The 23,852-nt window shown below is 40.7% G+C and overlaps 1 protein-coding gene across 4 annotated transcripts in view; it reads right to left on the bottom strand.

Annotated features, from left to right (window-relative positions):
* DBN1 (drebrin 1) overlaps positions 1–23,852 on the bottom strand; it is a 47,037-nt gene that overhangs the window by 5,649 nt on the left and 17,536 nt on the right. The window contains exons 2-10 of one of the 4 annotated variants that reach the window (XM_075209170.1): positions 7,329–7,384; positions 5,859–5,971; positions 3,862–3,936; positions 3,086–3,232; positions 2,928–3,005; positions 2,216–2,367; positions 1,828–1,918; positions 1,670–1,753; positions 547–655 (exon numbers count right to left, since the gene is read on the bottom strand). In XM_075209170.1, the coding sequence (XP_075065271.1) occupies positions 547–655; positions 1,670–1,753; positions 1,828–1,918; positions 2,216–2,367; positions 2,928–3,005; positions 3,086–3,232; positions 3,862–3,936; positions 5,859–5,971; positions 7,329–7,384 (905 nt within the window). The remainder of the gene's footprint in view (positions 1–546; positions 656–1,669; positions 1,754–1,827; positions 1,919–2,215; positions 2,368–2,927; positions 3,006–3,085; positions 3,233–3,861; positions 3,937–5,858; positions 5,972–7,328; positions 7,385–23,852) is intronic. The other 3 variants (XM_075209171.1, XM_075209172.1, XM_075209169.1) reach the window with 3 other exon arrangements.

Below are 23,852 nucleotides of genomic sequence, written 5' to 3'. Positions count from 1 at the left end.
AGCCTTTCTAGCTCACATGGGGCCCCTTAAATACAAAACAGTGCAGTTGTGAGACAGACACTCACTGACGTCACAAGCATTAATAAAAATATAATTTATCATCAGGCCAACCACATACATTGTGATGCCATACATTGAGCCCTAGTGCCAAACGCCCATATCTGTGCCCAATTTGCTCACACACTGCAGGCTGCAAAGTTCAGAACATGTTTGGCAGACGGACTGAATGGACTGTAGAGGTCCCCACATTTCCTTCAAGCCTGGGACTGCACACAAGGCGATCGCGTCATTGGCCATCATGATTTTCCTTCAAATATGATGATTTTGATCGCTCAAGACAATCATATTGCTGGCTGTGTATTTGGGCCATGTGAATACTTAAGAGTCTATTTAGCAGAGCAAAGATGGGCAAATTTGTGTGCATTATGTTTGAATCAAATATACTAAATATCTTATTTTCAATGTAAATTTATCTTTAATATGGAGTAAATGTTTGCGCGTGAAATTGCAATCACTGGGTACATGCACTCATCTGCCTGAACATACCCGTCCGAGGGGTTAACAATGAAATACTGCCATCAGATGTGGCTCTCTCTTGCTGCTTGAAAAATTCCCGGGGATTCTCTGTACGCTGCGCAATAATGGCAGCAGCTTCCTGTTGAGTGGAAACAAGAAAAACCAATTAGTGAAAGCACACTTTGCCTCTTCGGGAAGGAACATGTGGAAACTGCCGTTATGAATGTCCAAACAACTCTAGAACGATTAAGTTCAATCCTCTGTATGCACAGGTGTAATACATGCGATCATACAAACCAGTACTAGCCCAAGAAGCTTTAGCACCCAAGGCATATAATGCACAGATTGTCTACATGTGTGGCATTTCCTTCTGAACAGTATGTTACAATGTGCAATAGATAATGACTGTAGGAATCAAATTCATTTCAGCCAGATGCTTATAGTTCTATTGCAATGTGTGTTGCTTTCTGAATTTACTTACCTTACCTTCACCTGTATAATGTTCAACCTATTAATATATATATAGTAATGTTGAAGGCAATATCCTGGGGAATTTGGGAACTTTCTGCCATGCACATATGTCCTACTGTGTAACCACTGCAGGCGCTGCAGAATGATGAAACACATTCGGCTGGACGGCCATCTGAGAACCAAAATTACGTGGCTTAAAAAAAATAATTAAAAAAAAGTAGTAACAAGTCCTGTCTTTTTGGATCACTATAGGATTGGTAAAGTCTCCAGGGAATGGCCACCCTAATGTCTAAATAGGTTACAGATTCCACATGTGAACAATCTTCACCATAATGGTTTATTAAAATCACCTTTGCTCTTCGCTGCTTCTCCAGTGAACTCCAGCAGAGAATGAGAGTGCACATTGCACTAACAATGACAGTATTTATTGATGGTTGGTTGTCCTAGCAGCACTCAGTCCATTCCCCGGCTCATAAGCAGCTTTGTGGCAGCAGTTAGCAATAGCAACACCAGGGAAAAGAATACATAAAACAGAATACCAAACAATTTTTGTGGTAGTCTTGGGGACACACCCGCTACCGACCTCCACGATCAGCTGAGGGCCCCTGGCACCAAGCAATCTTGCTGCACTCAAAAGCAAGTGTCTTTTCCGTCTTACCCTTGTAAAAACCACCAGCCTTACCTCCACTTCACTTTCTGTCCTCTTCTGCTCTGCCCCCTCGTCGTCATCTCTCTGATCCATCTGGCAGGGTATAAACAGACAATTCTATTAACAATAATAAAGCACTGCTGGTTTATTACGGGTGGTGGAAATGGCCTAGATCTCAAAGATTCACTCACAAATATAGAGTTGCCTTGTAGCCTTTTTTTTGTCTCCTCTTCCTCCTCGTCTTGCAGCTTCCTTCTGTCATTGAACCAGACAACACAACCACTAAAGTGATTTTTAAACATACACAGTTAGTTTCAAGTCAATTTAAAAAAACTATATATATGTTCTAGCCATATCACCATATTTTTTTTTGCATATGAAAAAGATTAACAAAATATGAAAAATACATTACGCATTTGCCTCTTTGTTCAGTCATAAAACAAAACCAACCATGACTTTATAATCATTAGTTTTGCCCAATTTTCCAGTACTTGTGTTCATGAATAATACCCTACACTTTTTCATATAGCGTGTCCGTGTCTATACACAGTCTCTGATTTGGTTAAAGAAAGCAGGTACCTGTGTTCCTCTATTTGCTGCTCTCTTTCCTGGTAACGTTTCTCACGTTCTTCTTGCTCTTTCCGCTCTTGTTCCATGCGTTCCTGCTCAAAGCGAAGCCTCTCATCCAGTGCCTTTTGCCTCTCTTCCTGTTTCCTCTCCTCTTCCTCTCTCTGATAGGAACAAAGCAATAGCAGTGTAAGTGAGGGAGGGAAAAACAAATAAATCAAGCAAGAGAGGTGGGCAAGAAAACATATCCAAAGCAGTCATACAGAGGACACTGCAATATTTTAAATACAGGTAGAATACATTTAATTTATCTAGTCATTTCCAAATTTGGTAACTGGGAAATTTTTTGGCCTAGCCTCCAATCCACTCATGTCACTAAATCATGGAGTCACACCCCTAAGCCACAAAGATGAAGGAATGTAGCAAGCGTTGAGGCCATGAAGCCATAAAGTCATGGTGTAGAGCAGGTGTTTTCAGAACAAGGGGGGGGTGGGGGGGATAAAATACGAAATATGCATGGTTTAAAAAAAAACAAAAACATAAGTTAGGATTTAAATGTCCGATACCAAGACATCAGCTGATATGTTGACAAAATTAATTCGTCTGAATTGGTGCCCGTTTGTTAAAGGACCTAGAAGACATTGAATTATTGAAGATCACATCTAAACATAACATATATGATCAAATGAAAGAGGAGGGAGAAAAAAAAAAAAAAAAGTTTTACTTTTGCTTGCTCCCAGAACTGTTCCCTATTGAGCCGTTTCATTTCCACAGCTGCATTTGTCTTCTGATAATTGGTTCCCTGCGGAAGAGATAAAATGTTGGATTTCCTATAGTGATATAACACCCATGATTCTGTACTCCACACTGGTCTCTACTTACCACAGGATCACCATTTCCTTCTTCTCGGACCTGCAGCCGCTGAAGGACAGGACTGGCCAGTCGCCCAGAGCCATTAGACAAACGCTGACTTATGGCCAAAGGATCTATGTCCTCCACACTACTTGCGTTCACTATGACATCCACACCCTATACAATGAGATCACCAACAGAACAAAATATTAATTCATCACTTGGTAGCATGAGGTGAAGTAGGAAAATATACAAAAAAGAAAACTCCAAAACATAAAACCAAACCCAAAAGTAACTCAGATAGGCATAAGAAGGTTCGGAGAGAATCCAAGTTTTAAAAAGGGAAAGTGATGGGAAAGTTAAAAGCTCATGTAGCCAAGAGAATGCCCAGTGACATGTCCAGGAATACCCCCTAGGGGAAGGGAATTCTAGATCTGACAGTCTAATCTGATTAGAGAAAAATAATCTTTAAAACAGTACATTCTGTCACCATTACGGTCAGACCTAGAGTATAATACATTAATTGGTATTTGCTATCCAAAAGCTAATTTTATTTACATTCAGTGCTGCTGAAATTAATTCTAGTTTGCTTGAATTCATTTGTTCAAATGTTCTTAAAATTAAGGGGGGGTTGGCGTCAAACAAACGCGAGCTACACAGTTTAACTGGACATCTTGGTGTAAGAAAATGGGGAAGCAAACCCCAATGTGGGTAGTTCTTCTTCTTGATACTTACATTACACCAGTAACCACAAAGCTAAGTCTATAAGCTCTAACGCCAGACTGTTCACTAGTTACAATCCTCACCTGGAAAAAATCTGCCACCTGTGCTACGTGACTGGCACATGCACACTTCCTGGCATCGGGTACATCTTCACCAACCTAAGTCAGAAAACAACGCAAATGCTTAAATGCCAAGCTTTGAGGAATGAGGTTCCACATTGTACACAACACTATACAAACATGTAACATGGACGTGAACAGCAGCAAATAGGTGTCTGTGCATTGTGAGACAATCAATAATTAGGTTACAAGTTCTCAAGTAGAGAAGATTTAAAACAGTTTACAACTGGTGTATTTGACAATGACCTCAAAACAAAACACCAATATATTACCTTGCAATCCTGCATTTAATTTGGTGGACAAATTGTGCCTGTATGCTAAACACAACGGTCTCTCCAAAAAAGCTACCTTCCCTGTTAAACACTGCAGTGAGTAATAGCTAGTCGTTTTAAATCTATTGCCACTAGGGGGCATCAATGTGACCACACATATAAATATATGATCATTGACTATGCTTACAGCCACCAGTTCTATATTTATTACAATGCTGAACAGTATACAGAGGAGATTCAGTTACAAATAATTCTGCAGTCCGAAATCTTGTTATGTAACCTTTGTATAAAATTGTGCTATTTATAATAAATCAGGGGTTTATAAACTGTGGTTTAGAGACTGACTCTTTGTTTGGAAGTTTGTTCCAAATCAAAAGTCCTGTAAGCAACTGCTGAATGATGGCCGAAGTACACAAAGCCGTTCCAACATTCAAAGAAAGACCATACAGTTCAAGATCCTCTGACATATCCAACTGAGTTTTTTACCCCTACAAAATCATAACCATTATATTCTAAGTGGTCAAGTGTAAAGGAAATGTGTTAACTGAGAAACGCTTCTACATAATTCTCTGGCAATCTGGGTCCAGGGGGAGAATGTTTAAGAAACCATACCCAATGGTATACTATATACATCATTGGTAAAAGGGGCTACTCACTTTATAATTATTGCCCCCTTCAAACAGAACTTTGGTGGGGGTGATCCCCATCTTTACTTATATTGAGCAGTGTCCATGCCTCAACTTCATGCAATCCACCAATCATCAGCAAGCTTTTACTTCTAGCTGCTGCATTGGATATCATGCTAAGGAGACATAAGTAGTGGCAAAGGTCAAAACCAGGACCCTGCTCAGTACAAGAAATTGTGGTGAACTTGGGGAGGGGGAACCTGACTAAAGTACTATTTCACAGTTGGGAGGATAGATAGACAGACGCATTTAAATGGTTTGTGGGACAAAACAAAGTTTAAAAAAAAGGTGCCGTTTCTTCATTTCACTTCATTACGAACATGTGAGTCATTCTGTTTTAGAGACCACTTATGGATTATCTTGTACCATGAATGCCAAACTGATGTGAATTTCTTACAACTTCTGGAACACAATCCAGCTTTGTTCATCCAATCAAGCAATCCTTCCACATATCTGACTATAAAGTAAACAAAAAGATTCCATGATACATGTCACATTTTAAGCAGTACACGATTTATGGCTACCACACCTGTGCTGTATGGTATCTGACATATGCAGAATTTAAAGCAAATTTCTGCAAGCTAGGAGGCAGCTGAGGTTCATATGATCATGAAAAACACAAAGCATCATTTCCAGAGTGTGTTATAGCAAAGCTATTTTCTGACTTTAATGTCTTTGTTCATTAATTTTTAAGTAATACATTAAGATTATTATATTAAAATGGAGGAAGGTCACAGTGAATTATAAAGTCAACAATGGCTCTGTACAAATATACCATCACGTGTGTGTTTGCTACACCATGATAGACTGCTTATACTTTTACATACAGTCACTTACCTGCTCCTCTTAAACAAAAAATAAAATAGACACTTAATAGATTTTTCTTTAAATTGCAATTTCCACGAGGGGGGACATATTTAAAGTAATACTGAGGCAGAGTTCTATATACAGTTAATATCTGGACAGTTGTTCCATTTCTGTTTGAGTCATGCTTTCTCCTCACCCAGTTGATGAGCACATATCGAGCTAGCATTGCATGGGGCTCCTTCACACTGCAAAATCCATACATCACTTTCTGGTTCTCAAAGTGGCTGGCGAGGTCATGCAAACCTCCACCTGGAAGAAACATAGGAGAGGTCAAGACCTGAAGATCTCAGCAAGAACACTGTACACCTTTTGTGGACTATGGGAAGAAAAAAAATTTTTTTTTTTTAAATTGAACAAAGTTACCTTGAGCGAGACAGGTAATAGGCACTTTATAAGAAACCCAGCAGAGGAGGAACACAAGTCTAAATGATAGATAATCCAGATTTCAACCTCTGGGAATGCTAGCAAGTCTGAAGCACTCGCAATAAACAGACCATTCTCCTCCAGGTGCATTTCACCAGCAGCGGCCTCATACTGCCACCAGATTCTAGAGGGCAGGAGAACATTTAAATGGCTGTTGAAGGTAGCCGTGGCATAAAGATGGTGCCAGTACATCAGTAGATCTGCTTTCAAAGCGTTAAAATTTTCCCTGTATCAGGCAATGACATCAGACTGCTCCATGGAAGCGATGTTTCCTTATAGGGAGAAGGGTTCTCCTACTGGATATTTGAAACTCTATATTCTCTAGTTATGTATAATGTAGTCATGATATTAAGCTATTCCTTCTCTTATCAGCCATGTTAGACCTTCAATTCAAGAAGTTGGAAGTTAAACATTTCCAATTCTGTAAAGATCTTGAAACGTTTGCAAGTATATTTGTGAGTTACTAGTGGTACTTTTATGCAAGACAACCTGTACACTAGATGTAGTGATCAGTTATGGTAGATAGGTCCATTTATATTTTCATCCAATTTATCCCACTTTCCTGGGAGCTTGGACACCATGGGAACTGGAATATGATCAGTAGTGAGGAGTGGGAATCAATTAAATCTGTTTTTGAAAACCATTATCAGAACCACTCTACATTCCCATTGGCACAAACAGAGATTTTTAAATGCAGGTCAAAATCTAATTTTTCCTTGTTTGTTTTAGCCTGGAAATATCCTATAACAAAATGACATTTTTTAGTCATATTCTTTTGAGTTTTGGTTAAACACCAGACACAGGTTCCATTCACTACTAAACACATGGTAAACCTTACACTTGCCCCGTAGAAGTCCTCTATGAGACACACCCTCAGGTCATTTTAAACCCTTTGTACTGGGAAATGAATCTCTATAATGAATGTGTCAGAAAGAATCACAGCTTCCATTATTCATCATCATGTAGTCACTGAATTGCAGGACAACCAGTGACTCTTAGTTTAATCACCCCAGCTTGCTCCAATGTAGTTCAAAGAATACTCAAGAGCCATAGGTTACCCAAGCCCAATCTATAGTGTCACATGCAACATTCACATTTGTACATTTCTGTCTACCATATTAGATAAGGAACTGTGAGGTGTATGTGCTTCTTACTATAGTCATATCTAGACTTTACCACTTACCCCCTGATGCTGCCAACATGAGATTATCTGTGCCATCCTCGTATGTGTACAATGCCCTATAAAGAGAGAACAAATTAGGATTAAATAAGTGCTAAGTAATAGGGCTGGACAATTTCACACACACTTTTTTTTAAGCTATTTTAGCCTCCATGCGTGAAAGACATCATCATCATCAACATTTATTTATATAGCGCCAGCAAATTCCGTAGCACTTGACAATTGGGAACAAACATTAATAAGACAATACTGGGTAATACATACAGACAGAGAGGTAAGAGAATCCTGCTCGCAAGCTTACAATCTCTCAATATCTACATTAAAATACCTTAAACAAGTAGTTTATGACCTATATTAGCAGGCAAATTGCTGAATTTCTTTGCCAAGAAATAATTTTAAAACACACAATTCTACTTTAGAGGCTTTCATAAAGTCAACCACCTTTATTTCATATTCCTTTACAAGTTACATACACAAATAACGTCAGATTTCCTTCTGTATTGTTTAGCAGATCTAAATCCCTTCAAGGTTCAGAGTATTCACTGTTCTGTCTGGAAGACAAGCAGTGAGTAATAATAGTGATAAACTACACAGCTGACCCCTGACATTGCGGCTAGAATGTCCTTTTAAACAAAACGTAAAAGCTTATCAACCTAGTATGAGTATTCTCTTTAGTCTATGCATCGATATAGACACCAAGGAAAAAATATTAAGAGGAATTCATTTTAACTTTGGCTATATAATCCTAGAATACATAGAAATTGCTGTCATTTTTAGGGTTGTCTAACTTGCTCCCCTCAAAACGTTTCCAGTCTTATAATGTAAAAGGCTTTCAAAGGTTTTGCTGCAATAAGTCAAATTATTACACAGTGCTAATCAAATAAATGGGATTATTGAGGTACCTTGCAGAAGGTATGTGTGTTTGGGAGGTATTCTCTATATATTTCCGGATATGAATTTTTTTCACAAATCATTCAGCTAGCAATAACTATTAGCATACCCAAAATTTGCAAACATGGGCGATAACTTCCAAGGTGGCAGCTGCGGGGCCCAATCTTGCTGCCATCTATGCTGCTCTGGGACTTGTTCCACAGTCACATCCTCAGCACACTGAGGAGAATGGAGCAGTGTGTGCAGTCAACACGGTGCTTAATGACCCAGTAAGGCATTTGAAGCCACAGAATGTTGCGAGACGACATTGCGGGCACCAAACTTAAATCCAGTAGAGTGGCATACAGCAAGGGGCCGTGGGGGTGGGGGTTCTGATAAGGTAAGTGAGGGAAGGAATTCATAGGGGTCATGTTATATTTGAGGTCAGGGTGGATGTTAAGGGACCTATGATATTGGGACATTGATCGGGGTAATTATAATATTGGAGGGAATATAGGAGCAATAATGATATTGGGGCATTATATGCAGGAGATTATTGATATTGGGGTAACCGATTACATGAAATGAATGATGGAGCACTAGATATTTCCACTAGGAGCTAGACATACCCCCTCTAGCAGACACCACTTTTTTCAGAAACTCTTGCCTAGGTTATAGCTATAGAATGGTTGGCACAATTCCTTTACAACAGGTTTATCTTGACAAACTCCTATTGCCGGCAGGAGCCTGGTAAAGGGGAACGCACATGTACTTGGAGCTGTTTTTTCTCACCCCAATAAAAAAAGACTACACTGTTTGCACAGTGCTATGAAATATTTACACTGTTGTAAATATATAAATAGAAGTAGAGGGTAAAGGGTAGAGACAGTGGGAGTTTACAATATCCAATGTATCTTTTAATGCAATTTGCATTTTATTTTTACAATTCCTCATGTGAATTGTCACTTGCCATGCTATATAAAACCATCAGCTCTCCATAAAAAATATAATATAATATAACGTAGATCTTCAGACTGTAACCTTGGTGGTATGGAGGACTGATTATCTATGTCAATTCACTTTCTAGGACTCCTGCATGTGAAAGTCTGTCTGTTCCAAAACACATTGCACTGGTTCAAGGTCATGAATATGCCCGGACCTGTGGGGACGTGAGAGAAAGTATTAATTCTAACTATAGAACAAAGGCTAAAAAGACAATTTTTGGAGTTCAACAGAAATAATGGTACTGTGGTTTATAGCCCATCAGAGCTAAAAATAAATTGTTCTGTACCGGGGTGAAGAGAAATCCTTTAACATAGGTTGTGCAAGATTTCTGTGACACAGGGAAAGTTGTGGTGGTAGAAGATACAACACAATGTGCAGGAGTGTACTGGGTGCTTTCTAGCATCAAAAATATAAGCGTGTAACCATGCCGGATTGTGGTCGGGACAACCAAATCTATTGTCCTGGGTCCCCCACTGCCGTCTGCTTCCCACATTCAGTGATGCAGAGCTGTATGCATAGTATTAAGAGCCGTGGCAGTGCTGCTCTCATGCTTATTCCTGGGAGGAAAGGGTGGTGGGGGGGCATGGCAATGACAATTTGCATAATCACTCAGCAGGGACTGTGTACATGACGCAATTTAAAGCAAATCCATCCAAGTTAAAATAATCCAAAGTAAGGACATATTATTATTATTATTATTATCGTTTATTTGTTAGGCGCCACAAGGTTTCCGCAGCGCCGAACATGGTACAAACAGTAGACTATACAGGGTAAAACAGTACAGGACAATAAACACAAAGTACCAGTACTTCAGAAACTCCAAGCAGGCAGATACAGTAGAGACGGAGCAGAAGAACAGGTATGGAGACAGGAGGGAAGAGGGCCCTGCTCATTCGAGCTTACATCCTAAGGGAGGGTAAACAAAGTCAGGCACAAAAGGGAGCCAGTGAAGCAACGGGGAGAGAGGAAAGGAGCCAGGGGAGAAACAGAAGGGTGAGTGGTTAAGTGGATGGTTGGTATACTGTCCACATCAGTGATTGAATTGCCATTGGTACAGCCCAACGGGGCCCAAGGAGATAATGGGGCCTGGTGCATTCTGGACTAGCGAGCTGTGGACCCGGTTCCCTCCTCCAAACTTCCCTGCTCAGCGGCCCACAGCTCGCTAGTTCCGCCTCTGGTCCACATCACACAGTAAAACTAGAATAATGAATAAAAGGCTGAAGTTCAGGCCTAGCTTTCTATTATATTACCAGACTTGCCAACTTTGAAAATATGTTCAGGGTTGTCTATAAAAAAATACTGCACCATGCTTCTCTGTGGTGCATTGCTCTAACTTTACATAATTTCAAAGATCAACACAAGCCCAATCATTACATTAACCTACGTCCCATACACTATAGGGCATACGTGCCCATAAGAAATACATACCAAACCAGTAATAACACGATAGACACTTCAAAATGGTTACCATAGGAACATGCATACAATTAGTGGATTAATTTGCTACAGGTGAAAATAGCTAACTCAGATCAAAGGTAGGGCCTATGATGAGGGAAGCAGGGGCAGATGCTGGCAGCAAAGTGTATAAAATTACAAACACTCATTACACTCTTTGTGCTTCACTGCAAATCGCAAGACCTTCAGAGGTCTTGTGGAGTCCATGAATTGAAGGGGGACCTACACAATATTAAGCAGTTTGTTTTAATGATGTGGCTGATCTGTGTTTATATACACATACATACAGTGGTAGAAGTGGGGGTGTAAATAGTGGTATATCACTTCAACTGCAAGACTATCAAATTCCATTCACTTATGATCTCCATACCACCACTGTATGAAATCACACTCTCGAATGGGAGCAGTCCTTCCGTGAGGAAGGCCACCTGATGTATCCTGTGAATCATGGCATTGCACTGCAGGGGGCAGGCCTTTATGATGCTAATCACGCACCGATTCCCCCCTGCAACTTGTACCTCACATCCTGGGTCCCCTGGAGGGAATGTAAAAAGAGGTGGCAAGTACGGCATTTCTTCTCCACAAAAGCTGGTCACATGGCATTTTCTGACGTGGAGGTCATGACCACAGAGGCAGTATAGCAGGTTTCAAGATGATACATCAGGGATGGGAGAGAGAAAGGGGTCAATGACCAGAAACAGTAGGAGGGGGAGAGCTGGCCCAGACAGACAATGAGGGGAGACTGTATGCTTGTGTTATGCACCGGTTAGTAATGGGTGTGGCTGAAATGGCCAAACACACTAATTAGAAGGGGGGTGCCCACATAAGTTTGTCATAAAAATATTTTATAGTTTATATAAATCTCCAGCACTCACTCTGTATCAAAGTCAGTTGTTAATGAAGCTTTTAACTTTCGTACGGTTATCTTTTTCTAAGGACGAAACGCGTTTTGGACCCCCTACACACCCCACAAAGAGACTCCCTGAATACTCACCTCTACCCTAGAACCACACTACACACAAACTCTCCACGACCGAAGGGGTAAGCAGGGAAACTAGGAAGAAAACTGAGCCCGCAGTGGAACGCAGAGTGCGCTCCACCAAAACCGGAAGTCCGGTACAAGCGTCTGCCAGGCGAAACAGCATCCCCGTTTCAACTACAGCCACAACACCGCTCGGGACACGCTACAGAAACCCTCTGACTGCAGCGCCCGCACTCCAGGACAGAGAGACCGCCTGACAACGATCAAACTGCTCTTATAAGAGCTTTCCAAGCAAAAGTTACACAACCGCACAATACACATTACCACCCCCACACATAGTCCATTTTAGCACCCAATTCAAACACTTAAAACGCATCACAGTACATAAATTAGAGGCCATCACAATACATACTGCCTCTATATTCAGCTCTAGCCATATAAGAGCTCTTTAACCCCCCCACTCATACCATTAGCCACACCCCTCAAAGGAGGTACCTAACCCCCACAATATACAGTGCAAATAGGGCTGTAAACAGGGCAAAGCGCTTTAGACTTACACCGGCAAAAGAGCTATAAACCACTTAAAGCCCCAAAAGTATATTGAAGGTACCAGCCCATTCCGTGTTCTCCACACGCAAATATCTGCCCCCCCCCCCATCCTCCCCCCTCCACACCCCCCCCCCCCCCATCCTCCCCCCTCCACACCCCCCCCTCCACACCCCCCCCCCCATCCTCCCCCCTCCACACCCCCCCCCCATCCTCCCCACTCCAGACCCCCCCCCCCCCCCTCTCTCTCTCTCTCTCCTTTTCTCTCCCCTTCCCTCTTCTCTCTCCACAGGCTGCGCCACGGCAAAAACAAAAAGACAAACAACGAGATCGGCAAACGGAACATCCGAAGAATCCGTAACAGCAGCACCAATCCCTAACAAACCCCTGTCAAGCGCAGACGTCCAAGGTAAGCTCACCAACGAGAGCCCCCACCACCCGCTTTGTACAGTTATCCATTGGACTGGTGATACTGGCTGGCAGCAGTAAGAGAACGCTTACCCTCGCTAGACCAGTGCAGGGTCCCATTGCAGAGCTTGCTATGCAGAGCAACAGTGAATGGAAGATACCTTCCAACCTTCCCACTGTGGGACAGACATGTCCGCAGTAGAGATGACGGGACAGAGCCCAGAAATCAGGACTGTAATGCTGAAATCAGGACAGCTGGGGAGGTAGAATACAATCTCACACACCTAAAACAAGGGTTGAAAGACTAACAGATGGTGTAAATAACTATAAAGAATATTGCCACGTTTGCAAAGAAACAAACAAAAACAAGACTACATACAAAGAATAATTACTTAATTTCAGTAAACAAAATTTTATCACCATATGTTGCAATAATATGGGTTAGAGGGTTCAAAAACCTTATATGTGGAGTTATTAAACAAGACCCTTGGTCTAGAGTTAAATTTTAAGAGTTATTTTTCCCCATATCTGTTTGCAGATCAGTACAGTTGCTGCAATGCACTGACAGCCAGCATATGTCCTACATACTGGCCGATGCTGCTATTGCCCTCAGGGGCTATAATGGTAAAGTGATCTGCTAGCCCAGTGTATTCATGCTGCTGCAGAGAGGACAAACATACGGTGCATCTCACATTGTATCACACTATTAACTCAAACTTTCTGAGGATTGCTACATATAACTGCAAGACACATGGCATTTTAATAGAACAGTCTATTACTTTTGGCCTCACACATGGGACACTAATTTTAGACATTTAACATGTCCTTAAAGCACATTTTAAAAAATAATGAAACCGCACATAGAATTTCTGACCAGCATTTACTTTGCTTCTCATTAATTTCATTGTTGTCTGCGGTGTTCTGAAGAGTTAACAGTTTGTAAAATGTAATGGAGAATATTTATTGAAACACTGACTTAAGTACATAGTATACACACGATACTGCAGGGAAGCTTTCAGATGGGTTAATGATCTCACGTCTAATGCTCTGTTAAAGCAAAGTACAAGGTTTTGTCTACGTTTTAAAATAGCATTTTCAATGCCAGTATGTACAAACCCTTAAAGAAATCGAATACATAACACACCGATACATATTTAGTCAGCAATTGACATGCAGATCTTTCTGTTACTCTATTGTATGATGATTACAGTGACATGACGGCTGGACAGACAGAAACGGCGGATGTGACATAAATACATGCAGAAAGAGTTGCTAGAGGTTGAGGTAGTGCCCAGAGAACCTCGCTTCTCCATCTCCTCCACAGACAAAAGCAGACCCCACAGCTCTCAGATAAACATGGGGCTACAGATGTTGCCATGGTAGCAGACTGAGGAACCCAATGATGAAATTCATGAAGCCACATGACACAGGACACTGAGCTACCCATTAATAAACATGTCAAATTCTTGTTTTGGAAGGTTGGGATGAAACAGAGAAGGTGGAATATGACATCTAAATAGAAGTGTTAGGCACTCACTGCAGGCTTCCATAGTGATGCATTTAAAGAACTGGTGGAAAATACAAGAACCTCATATTTTTTACAATTTTAAAATATAGGATACAGCAATGTAGTCAACAATGTCTCTCTAATTAGTGAACCTGTACACACTACAGAAAATTCTCAATATAGGTATGATTTTTCTTTTTTTTTTTTCAGCCATTGGTAAAAAGTCCTGATCAGCTTGCCAATTCACGTGTACACACTAAACACATTTTACATGATCTCCCTTCAGATCTGTGCTCTTCATCTGTCATGACCATCGGCTGAAAAGAACATGACTGCACACTCCATAGAGATCTATGGACACTGCAGTGTGTCACAAGTGCATACACGATGCAGAATTAGAATGCTACTGCTCCATCGTTGATCGAGAATTTTAGTTTGGTTTAAAAATCAAATGATACTTTGTGCTTTGGAAAGATAATCATTGATTGTTTGAGCATATACACTAATGCGATATCTGGCCGAACAGTCATTTATCACGTTATTGGCCCGATAGTAGGCTAAAAAACCGGTAGTGTGTTCCCAGTCTCAGCTATGCTAAATCATTGCTTCTCTACAAGCGTTGTATTCAGCAGCTGTATCTCAGTGAAATTTTTGCTCCATTTACTCATTTAGCCCGGCTCAGTCTACCTAGGCTATAGTCAACACTGTCAGCTAATTTGTGATAATACAACTACCTATTATTGCAGCACAGTACAAGTGTGGCAAGGCACTAGAACTAAAAATGTCCATTAGGTTGGTAAAGACCTGTAAATTATACAAGATTTGATAGTATCTTATCTAGTTGACAAATATCAAGGCAATAAAAACCATAGTATTTAGCATATATGGGTTTCAAATGAAAAAAATATTTATACTGTATTAGATTCTTCTATCTAGTTTTTTCCCCCTTTCACTAACTCTTGCATTTTTGGAAAGGCATGTTTGATTATAACAGAAGATTCTAGTCTCTGTCAACCTAAAGATCTATCTCAATTGGAATAAATAGAATTTATAAACAATATTGTCTATTTACCAAGACCTCGTAGTTTTGAGGATTTCCTATTGCAGAGATTGAATATCTTCGGCAGACCAAAAACGCCAACAGGTGGCTGGGCCAGCTGAGCGATGCACACAGATTCCCAGCCATATTGGCCGACAGCTCATCCATGATCTTTCTGCACATGGGTGAGCCAACGTGAACTGGAACCCTGGACTTCAGCTTACAGTTCCAACAAAATATATAAAGTTGATGAATAAGATAACAAAATAAAAAAAAAACACACACACACACAAAAACCATTTGAAAGAAAAAGATAAAGTAAAAAATGCTTTATTTTAAAAAATAATTTTTCCAATTCCCAACCCACAGCTATCAATAGAGAAAGGAGGACAGTGCTACCTATCTCAGAAAATGGGCTTCCCCATGCATTGCTAGTGGATAGTTGTGACAGGATGGACCGCCTATGCCACCGTCTGTTGTTGCTGGGAACCGGCTGGGCTTACTTTACCGTTCCCTTTCGTTATCCTAAATGCACCCTCTTGTCGCAGTAGGAGGGGCTTACAGGAGCTGCCACCACTGGACTCTTATACCGGCATCCCGAACAGAGTTTCTTCTGGGTAGTTGACGCTGCTAGCGTACCTCGTTGCTGGTGTCCCTGGGTTGGTACCCCTGACCTCTCATGATAGATCAGGGTTGCTGTGGATGGATCCCCCCGCTGGCCTATCACACTGACCAGGGCTGCTGGGTAGCAGGCAGAGCAGTGGTACTGGAAAGCTTGGGTCCAAACCTCAGAACAGGCGGCGAACGGATTAGATTTAGGGTCTAATCTGTAGATCACAGGAATACAGTAATATTGAAGATGTTTTCAAGCAGGTCTTGAAGCAAGAAGTTTATTTGCTCACACTGGTTAGTGGTACCAGTGATCAGTTCAAGTTGAAATCAGAAGAACACTTTTCACATACAAGCTAGTGCCTTTTATACATTTCAGACACGGCTATTTTTAGCATCAGGATATATTCTATTTATACAAACATGGATTTACATGCATTGCAAAGCTAACAAAATTTACAGTTATCTATGAAATTCACTCTGGGCAAAAGGCCACACAGTAACGACCCCCTGCTGGGCCTTTGGCCAGAGCAGGCATAACACTTCATCACAAAACTTCGTTAGCACTTCCTGCTATCAGACTCCCTTGCACATATGCCTAATTGGAGGTTTCCACTAGCAACCTTACAAATCCTAAACAATGACACTTCCATACTAAATACATCCCAATACACATAAGACCTCCATCCACAAAGGCTCATTGTATCAGATATATGCATCAGAAATAAGGCATATCCTTTAGTAAGGTGAAAAACAGGAAAAAACAGTTTCTACCCTGGTCTCAGAAATAACGATTTCCCATCTCAGAATATATACAATATTAAAAATAAGCGCATTGGCAATTTATATAAATCAGCACCCTGCGCTATTTCCCTTAAATAAATTGATACCATAAGTTATTTATGAGTGACCCAGTCACAATAGTCCTTAACGGCATGAAGCCTATTTTAGGGCACATCTTCCCTTGATAAACAGACCCAAATTTTGAAAATGACATTAGTAAACAATGTTAATGATAAGCTTTATTAATAATATTCAACAAAAACATAAGAAACAGGCTTACAATCCATCAGGAGTACAACATCTCCTTACATGCAGAGTGTTCTGAAACCTTGTATCCTATTTTCCTTTGTGATATCACTATGTGACCTTTCTTGGGAGAAGGTCAATGTTAACAAAAATAAATAAACAAAACAAACAAAATAACCCAACAACTATGGATTTCTACTAACAGCAGACATTCAAGGATCTGCCTTTCCCAAGTACAGTCACTACACCTTTCAGTACAATGTGCAGCTGAGTTTTAATTACTGACACAGAGGCACAATATTATTATGGGAAGCAGGATTCAAAATTAAATAACATGACCAGAATGCTTTGTAGCAAAATGAAAAGTGAACCAGCCTGCAGCTCATGACTTTTCTGGGAGATATTACTGATGCTCTACAAGACTAGTATTCATGACACCAGACATTCTTCATGTATTAGTGGACTACGTTTTCAGGAATACAAGATCTACACACAGACTAGCAGCCTCCGCTATGTGTAGGTGACAGCTTCACTTTAAATGCCACCCTTGCACTAGAGACATGCAGAGCCAAGTCATAGAAAGGCTTTACCAACATGTATCCCTTTAAAATAAGACATGAAGGGCCTGTGTAGAGTTGGACGCATTTCAGTCCCATATGCAAGCAAGAAAAGGCATATTTACATGTATATATTCTGTAGGATGCATGTTAGCAGTAAATGTGAAAGTCACATTTCCACATTAGTGTAATCGAAGTGTCATATACACGATAGCGTCTGGACATTGTCATTAATAAATGTGAAAATCACATTTACCATGTAATGTATAATTAAATACAAACATCCCCTTTCTCCCGCAGTGCACATGGACATATCAGTTAAGTAATGTGAATAGACAGCCATGGCTTCATAGAACGGACACTAATGATTTGAAATACAGATCAGCGGGAGGGTTAAAGACAAAATCAGCCCATCAGAAGCGGCTAACTAGTGCTGCTGATCGTTGTCACATCTCGTCGCACCAGCCCTCCAGCACCTGCAAGAGACGCCACTGCTGAGGTGTATAAGCATATGCATCCAGGTCTACTGTGCTCTCACTGTACTCAGCCCATGCTTGTCCACCCCTGTCCCCACTGAGCCTCTCCAACTGTAAGTCATAAGTGCAAGATGCAGCACAAGCTGCATACGGACGTACGCATTTTTTTTGGGCATACAGAAAACCCCAGATTATAAAGATCACCTGCCAAATTAAAATAAAAATCTGAAAATATGTAGTTTTATTTAAGGTCCTTTACCCAATGGTTACATAAAAAGACAGCAAAACTGCATGTCATGTATGATTTGATAGTTGACGATCACTTGCCCTAACTAGAGCAGGTAGCGTTTGAAAAACGCTGTGGAAAAAATGAACACTCCTAATGTCGTGCAAATGCCAGTGAGCTGGGGGAAGGGGGGGGGGGGGGGGAATTCATTGGCACCAATGAGTTCCATTCCCAATTACAAGTTTTTCCCAGTGTAAAAAAAAACCACAACACTAGTAAAACATAGGTTTTAACAGCACTGGGTAAGAAGAAATTAAAGACTGGCTTGGTGATCTATTCTAATTGTTAGACATATGAGGAGGATCAGGTTGATTGAATTTGGCCCACAGCACTTTAAAATGTTCGTGGTCCAGTGGTCAAAGGAATACAGGAAGCACATTGTATTGTGGGAGTCCCAGGAAGCAGAGTACATCATTGGAGCACTGATGGTCTGGTTAAAAAGATCCCTCGTGTCAGTTCCGGCTCTACTAGCATTTAAAAAAAGGGAGCAAAATAGATGGCCAAGAGATTATTCATCAAAATATAGATGTAGATTTCTAAACTTGCCACAGTGATGGGACAGGCTTATTTTGGCAATCTGTCTAGGGGTTTCCAGATTTTGTTTTGTAGGGTTTGCTTACCTTCTGTTACTAACAATTCCTATCGGTGCAGCTTGGCCAAACCACTCACACTGTAAGGGTGAACTTCATTGCGCAGGGACACTCAAGTCATAACCCCCCCAAACAAACACTTGCCTTTTGGACATCCCCTCTAGGATTCCCTGGAAGCGAGGTCTAGAGTAGACAAGTATGACCATCCTCAACATAGAGTCCATGGCTCCAGATTCACATTTTAAGTAAATGGAATGGATATGTACAGAAAACTAAATGCATTACTTTTTTGTGCTGGTATGTATGTGTGCACTGACACACCTGCTCACTCCCAGCAAATTTACATATAAATGTAAGAAAAAAAAATCTGCAGTGGCTTAGTGGTTAGCACTTCTGCCACACAGCACTGGGGTCATGAGTTTGATTCCCAACCATAGCCTTATCTGTGAGGAGTTTGTATGTTCTCCCCATGTTTGTGTGGGTTTCCTCCGGGTGCTCCGGTTTCCTCCCACACTCCAAAAACATACTGGTAGGTTGATTAGCTGCTATCAAAATTGACCCTAGTCTCTCTGTCTGTGTCTGTGTGTTTGTGGGGGAATTTACACGAAGCTCCAATGGGGCAGGGACTGATATGAACGAGTTCTCTGTACAGCGCTGCGGAATTAGTGGCGCTATATAAATAACTGATGATGATAAAATCCAAGAGCAGTCTACCATCTTTGTAATTCTACTGCCCTGATGTGCCCTTTCCACAAATCCTGGTGTGCAAGAAGATTGGCTTTTATTTGTGTACTTTTTCCCTGCCCTCTTTCTCTTGTCCATCTGTGCCCTAAAAGCAAAGCCTGCAGTGACCACAGCACTATGTGCAATGATGTGGCAATAAACTCCTCCTCCCATCAGCCATTGCTTGCATTCACCCTGTAACAGAATTAAACACTCTCTGCCAGTGACATCACTAAACTGCCTGTTATACCTACTAATTTATTTTGGTGGGATACCCTGATTTGTGGGCCGCAAAAGGGGTGGGGCTTACACAAATCAAAGCATTTATGAGTAGAACTTGGGCAGAATGGATTCTAAATGTTGGAAGGTATGCTGGTTGCATCACTAATTTTGGAATCTTGCAGAGGAAACAGCTTCGGTGAAAGTAACAAAACAAGAGTTTAAAGTGGAAATTGTGCCACAAAACTCCACAGCTGGATACACTTGTATGTGAATTTGCACGATCAAGCAAAATCCCCCCCCCCTTAAAAATCCTGTGTTTGCCCCTGGCTGCGAATCAAGACCACTTACCTGCCATAAAATCTTTAGTGAAAAATCCTCTCTGCAACAAAACTTTTGTTTCGTTGAGAGGGGGACAGGTTCTATTGAAGAGTAGAATTACTCAGAGGCTGGATGGCAAATTTTAGCACAGGGAGGCGAGAGGAAAAAAATGCAAATAGTTAAATTATGGGGCAGGCACGGATGGGGGACACACGCCATTGGTAGAGGCAAGTAACACCATCCTGAGTTAAGTATTTAGTGCTAGCTGTAAAAATCATAGCTCTATGGGGGTGGTGGCTAAACAGCTGAAGGTTGCTTAAGACCTGGGAAATCTCTGATAAAGCCTTTGTTAAATGTGACGAAGCAGTGAAAGAGCTTTTTTTCTGGCACTTTACAGAATTTTAGGCTCTCCTCTGTTTCATAAATAGACCGGTTAGCATGTTATGCATGCAGAGTTTAACAGAATAGCGGGTAGACCCATTTACATTCATACAATAGTTTTTGTATTTTATATTGGACAGGTTCAGTAAATATTTATTTTTTGCATGATAGGCTCATGAAGACACATCCACCCAAGCATGTAGAACATGTAAAACATATGGGACAGATTCTCGTAAGGCACGCAACGCACAAGAGGCAAAAAGGAAAGATATTTTAAGTGTCCATGTCTAAAAAATATATAAACAAAAATTCTACCATGCTTTTGTGTTAAACTATATTTTAATGTTGTAATTCATCTACCAATAAAAAAAAACAACAACTTTATATACAAATGATATTATATAGGAATTACAAATAACTATTTTAAATAGCAAAGTACTAAGGTTTGTATCAATACAATATTATTCTTAGTGTAATTTGTAGCCATCACCCTTAGCAGAAACAGACATTGCCTCCAGTGTACTATCAATGTTACAGGGACTGGTCTCTAGCTAGGTACTTAAATGTGTTTCTGTAAAACTGCAGCATATGAGGCGAGCAGCATCCCTCAGTTACCATGGCAATGCTGCGGCTGCTGAGCTGGGCAGCTGACAGCTTCTTTAGTATGGAAGGAACAAAACGCCTCGACCCACCACTCTCCTTGCAAGAAATATAAGCCTTGAAGACACCCCCACTAATAATTACAGACTATCCAGAGCAGCTGGGAGAAAGGAGGGAGTTCTATTGTCTGAATTGGGGCTGACATGAAATGAATCTATCCAGTGCAGCAGCCTTAATGTGTCATCAGACACTCATAGGGGAAGCAGATATGACAATTTGTGTATGATTGGGATATAAGCAATGCCCAGGAAGGGGGGAGCAGACAGAAACCATGAAATGAGTGATAGACTAATGAGGTCATATCCTGAAGGGGAAAGAAGGAAATCTGACCTTCCATCCCACAAAGGACAAAGAACTTCTCTTAAAAGCAGAGAATGAGAGAAGATGTTATACTATAAGAACACATGACATCCTCCAAAATCGGAGCCATTGCGGAACAGCTGGTAACAAAAGACCACCCTTCCTAAAAATACGTTCTGATGCAGATGATCACCTGTAAACCACCTTTGAAATGTAATATTCCCTCATTAGCCTTTAGGTTTGTTACCCACTGGCGTTAAAAAAGCAGCAGTATCACATGACAAATGCATGCAGTGTGTAACCATTGCCACAGAAAAGGGGGGGGGGGCATTCTTTAAACGTAAGCGATAAAACGCAGACACTATCCAAAAGCATTGTGCCTGATCACAGGCACAAGTGGAAGTGGGGTCATTGGAACCAATTTATTCCATCTCCACCCACATTAATAGGCTTTTACTGGTGTTACAAAGTGTTACAAATGTTGTAAAAACACATTTTTAGTGGCCAACTGGCCTAATATTATAATCATTGGCAGCATTTGGAAATCATTTCCATGGACACATTGATTTGGAGCGATTGCATGTAAACATGTCACACGCGATACTGTCTCAGCGGACCCAGAAACACAACAATACCCATCACATCATGTTTAGGGTACTTAACAATAAAGTTTTGCATTTAAAAAATGGATTCCTTAAAAAAAAAATAAAAAAAAAAAATGGTAACTATGTAATATGCATTTAATTTTTTAATTTTCTCCATATGATGATACAGCCAAATTGGTTTTGCCATTTCCGCAAATTCAATGAAGCAGATCAGTGATGCAGCTAAAAACAAATACATCTCGTTTTACCATAAGGAAAGAAACAAGATTTATAGAATAATGGGATATGTTAAAGTATTTTGCAAGTCAATAGATTTAAAATAGGGAAAAATAAATATGGCAAAAGATTTTTAGATTAAAGAACAAAGTGTAAGCTGTGAGAACATATCTGTAGTCTAAATGTAACCTAGTCAGACCTTATTTACCCCCTACTTGTAACTTGTAATTTTAAAGGCCTTCACTTTTATTACTCACTAACATACCCACTTCCCTGCCATGTCTTTTCCATGTTGTCTGGGAATTTTAGTTTGCCCTAATTCACACAATCAATGAGGGAAGTATTCACCTCATTACAATCCTGTCACCGACAGGAAAGGAGGAAGTCATCACTTTACAGTATACCCAAGTCTAGTAGTACACAGTGTGGAAGCAATGCTTTATGGGAAATAAAGAGATACCTCACAACAGGAAACAAACACAGCTGGGAACTGGCAGCTACTACTAGCTATGTGATTTCAGATAATTACATAAAAATCAAACATCACATTATGCGAGTGCTATTTTGAGAATCAGTAGCAGTTTGGGGCTATTTGTCCCAGAGGCAGTCATCTAGGACCACCATGTGCAGGGTCTGTGCACAGACTCACAGTAATTCCTGCTAAGGAATCTGTAGGTAGTTGTCCGCAGTCATTGGTGGCTTTGCGAGTGGTCTCCACAGCACCGAGAGGGGAAGATCACTAGGGGGAGAACAGTGCAGTGTAGGGTCCCCCTTTAATTTTCCATATAAGGTCCCACAAAACCATGGGCTGCCTCCGATTCATCCAGTCCATACAGACAGGGTTTTAATTAACGAGGCAAGTGAGGTGGTAGTAGTAGTCGTCTCAGCAACAGATTTTGGTAGGCAGCAATGGGTACAGATTTTAGAAATTCTTATTTGCATGGTATAAGTGAGTCGCTCCCCTTTGTTTGCAAGCAGCAATCTCGCATAGTTGTTTTTTTTTGTGCTTTAAATCTTACTTGCCTACCCTCCGGGAATATCCGAGGGGCTCACAATTTCAAACAGTTCTCCCAGACCGCCGAGAGAGCAGGCCTTTCTCATGGATCACACACAATTCCTAGTTAGGTGGACAGGAATGGGGCCTCTGTTGCACAATTTGCCTTGAAGAGCAGTATTTAAGCATTGCACCTAAGTGCAATGATGTGATTGCGACATTTCACTATGGGGTGTGGCCAAAATAAATGCAATTTGCAGTGTTAAGTCCCTCCTGCACTTGCCATTAGTTTTTAAAGTTGGCAAGTATGCGCTAAATAGCAAATTAAAACAGCAGTAGATTTTTTTTTTTCTCTTTAAATAGCAAGTTAAGTATCTTTTAAGCATGTATCTGATGTAATTTTTTAGCTATCCTCGTACAATTCAATATCACCTTTTAAAAATGACTACCAGACAGTCTGGAGTGCCCATCTGAGTTTTGAGCAAAGCCTGTCTGCTCACCAACATCATGTGAAAATGTGAAAAGTGACTATGGTTACCATGTTAGTCCAGAGTCATAGATTATTATTGGTAGAGTGAAGAAACAGAAAAACTAGTAATTCTAAAGCTTTTCTTATAGCTCGCCACAGGTGGTTTGGTTTTGGTTTTTTTTTTAACAACACCCCCAAACAAACCCACACCTTTTTTTCCTCCATAGAATTGTTGGGTTAATAATTAGTGATATCACATGTATATTATAAAATATATTTT

This window comes from Mixophyes fleayi, chromosome 4 (genome assembly GCF_038048845.1).
Source record: "Mixophyes fleayi isolate aMixFle1 chromosome 4, aMixFle1.hap1, whole genome shotgun sequence".
Taxonomy (NCBI): Eukaryota; Metazoa; Chordata; class Amphibia; order Anura; family Limnodynastidae; genus Mixophyes; species Mixophyes fleayi.
Note: the sequence above shows the minus strand (reverse complement) of the source record. Positions and strands in the feature narration are given on the sequence as shown.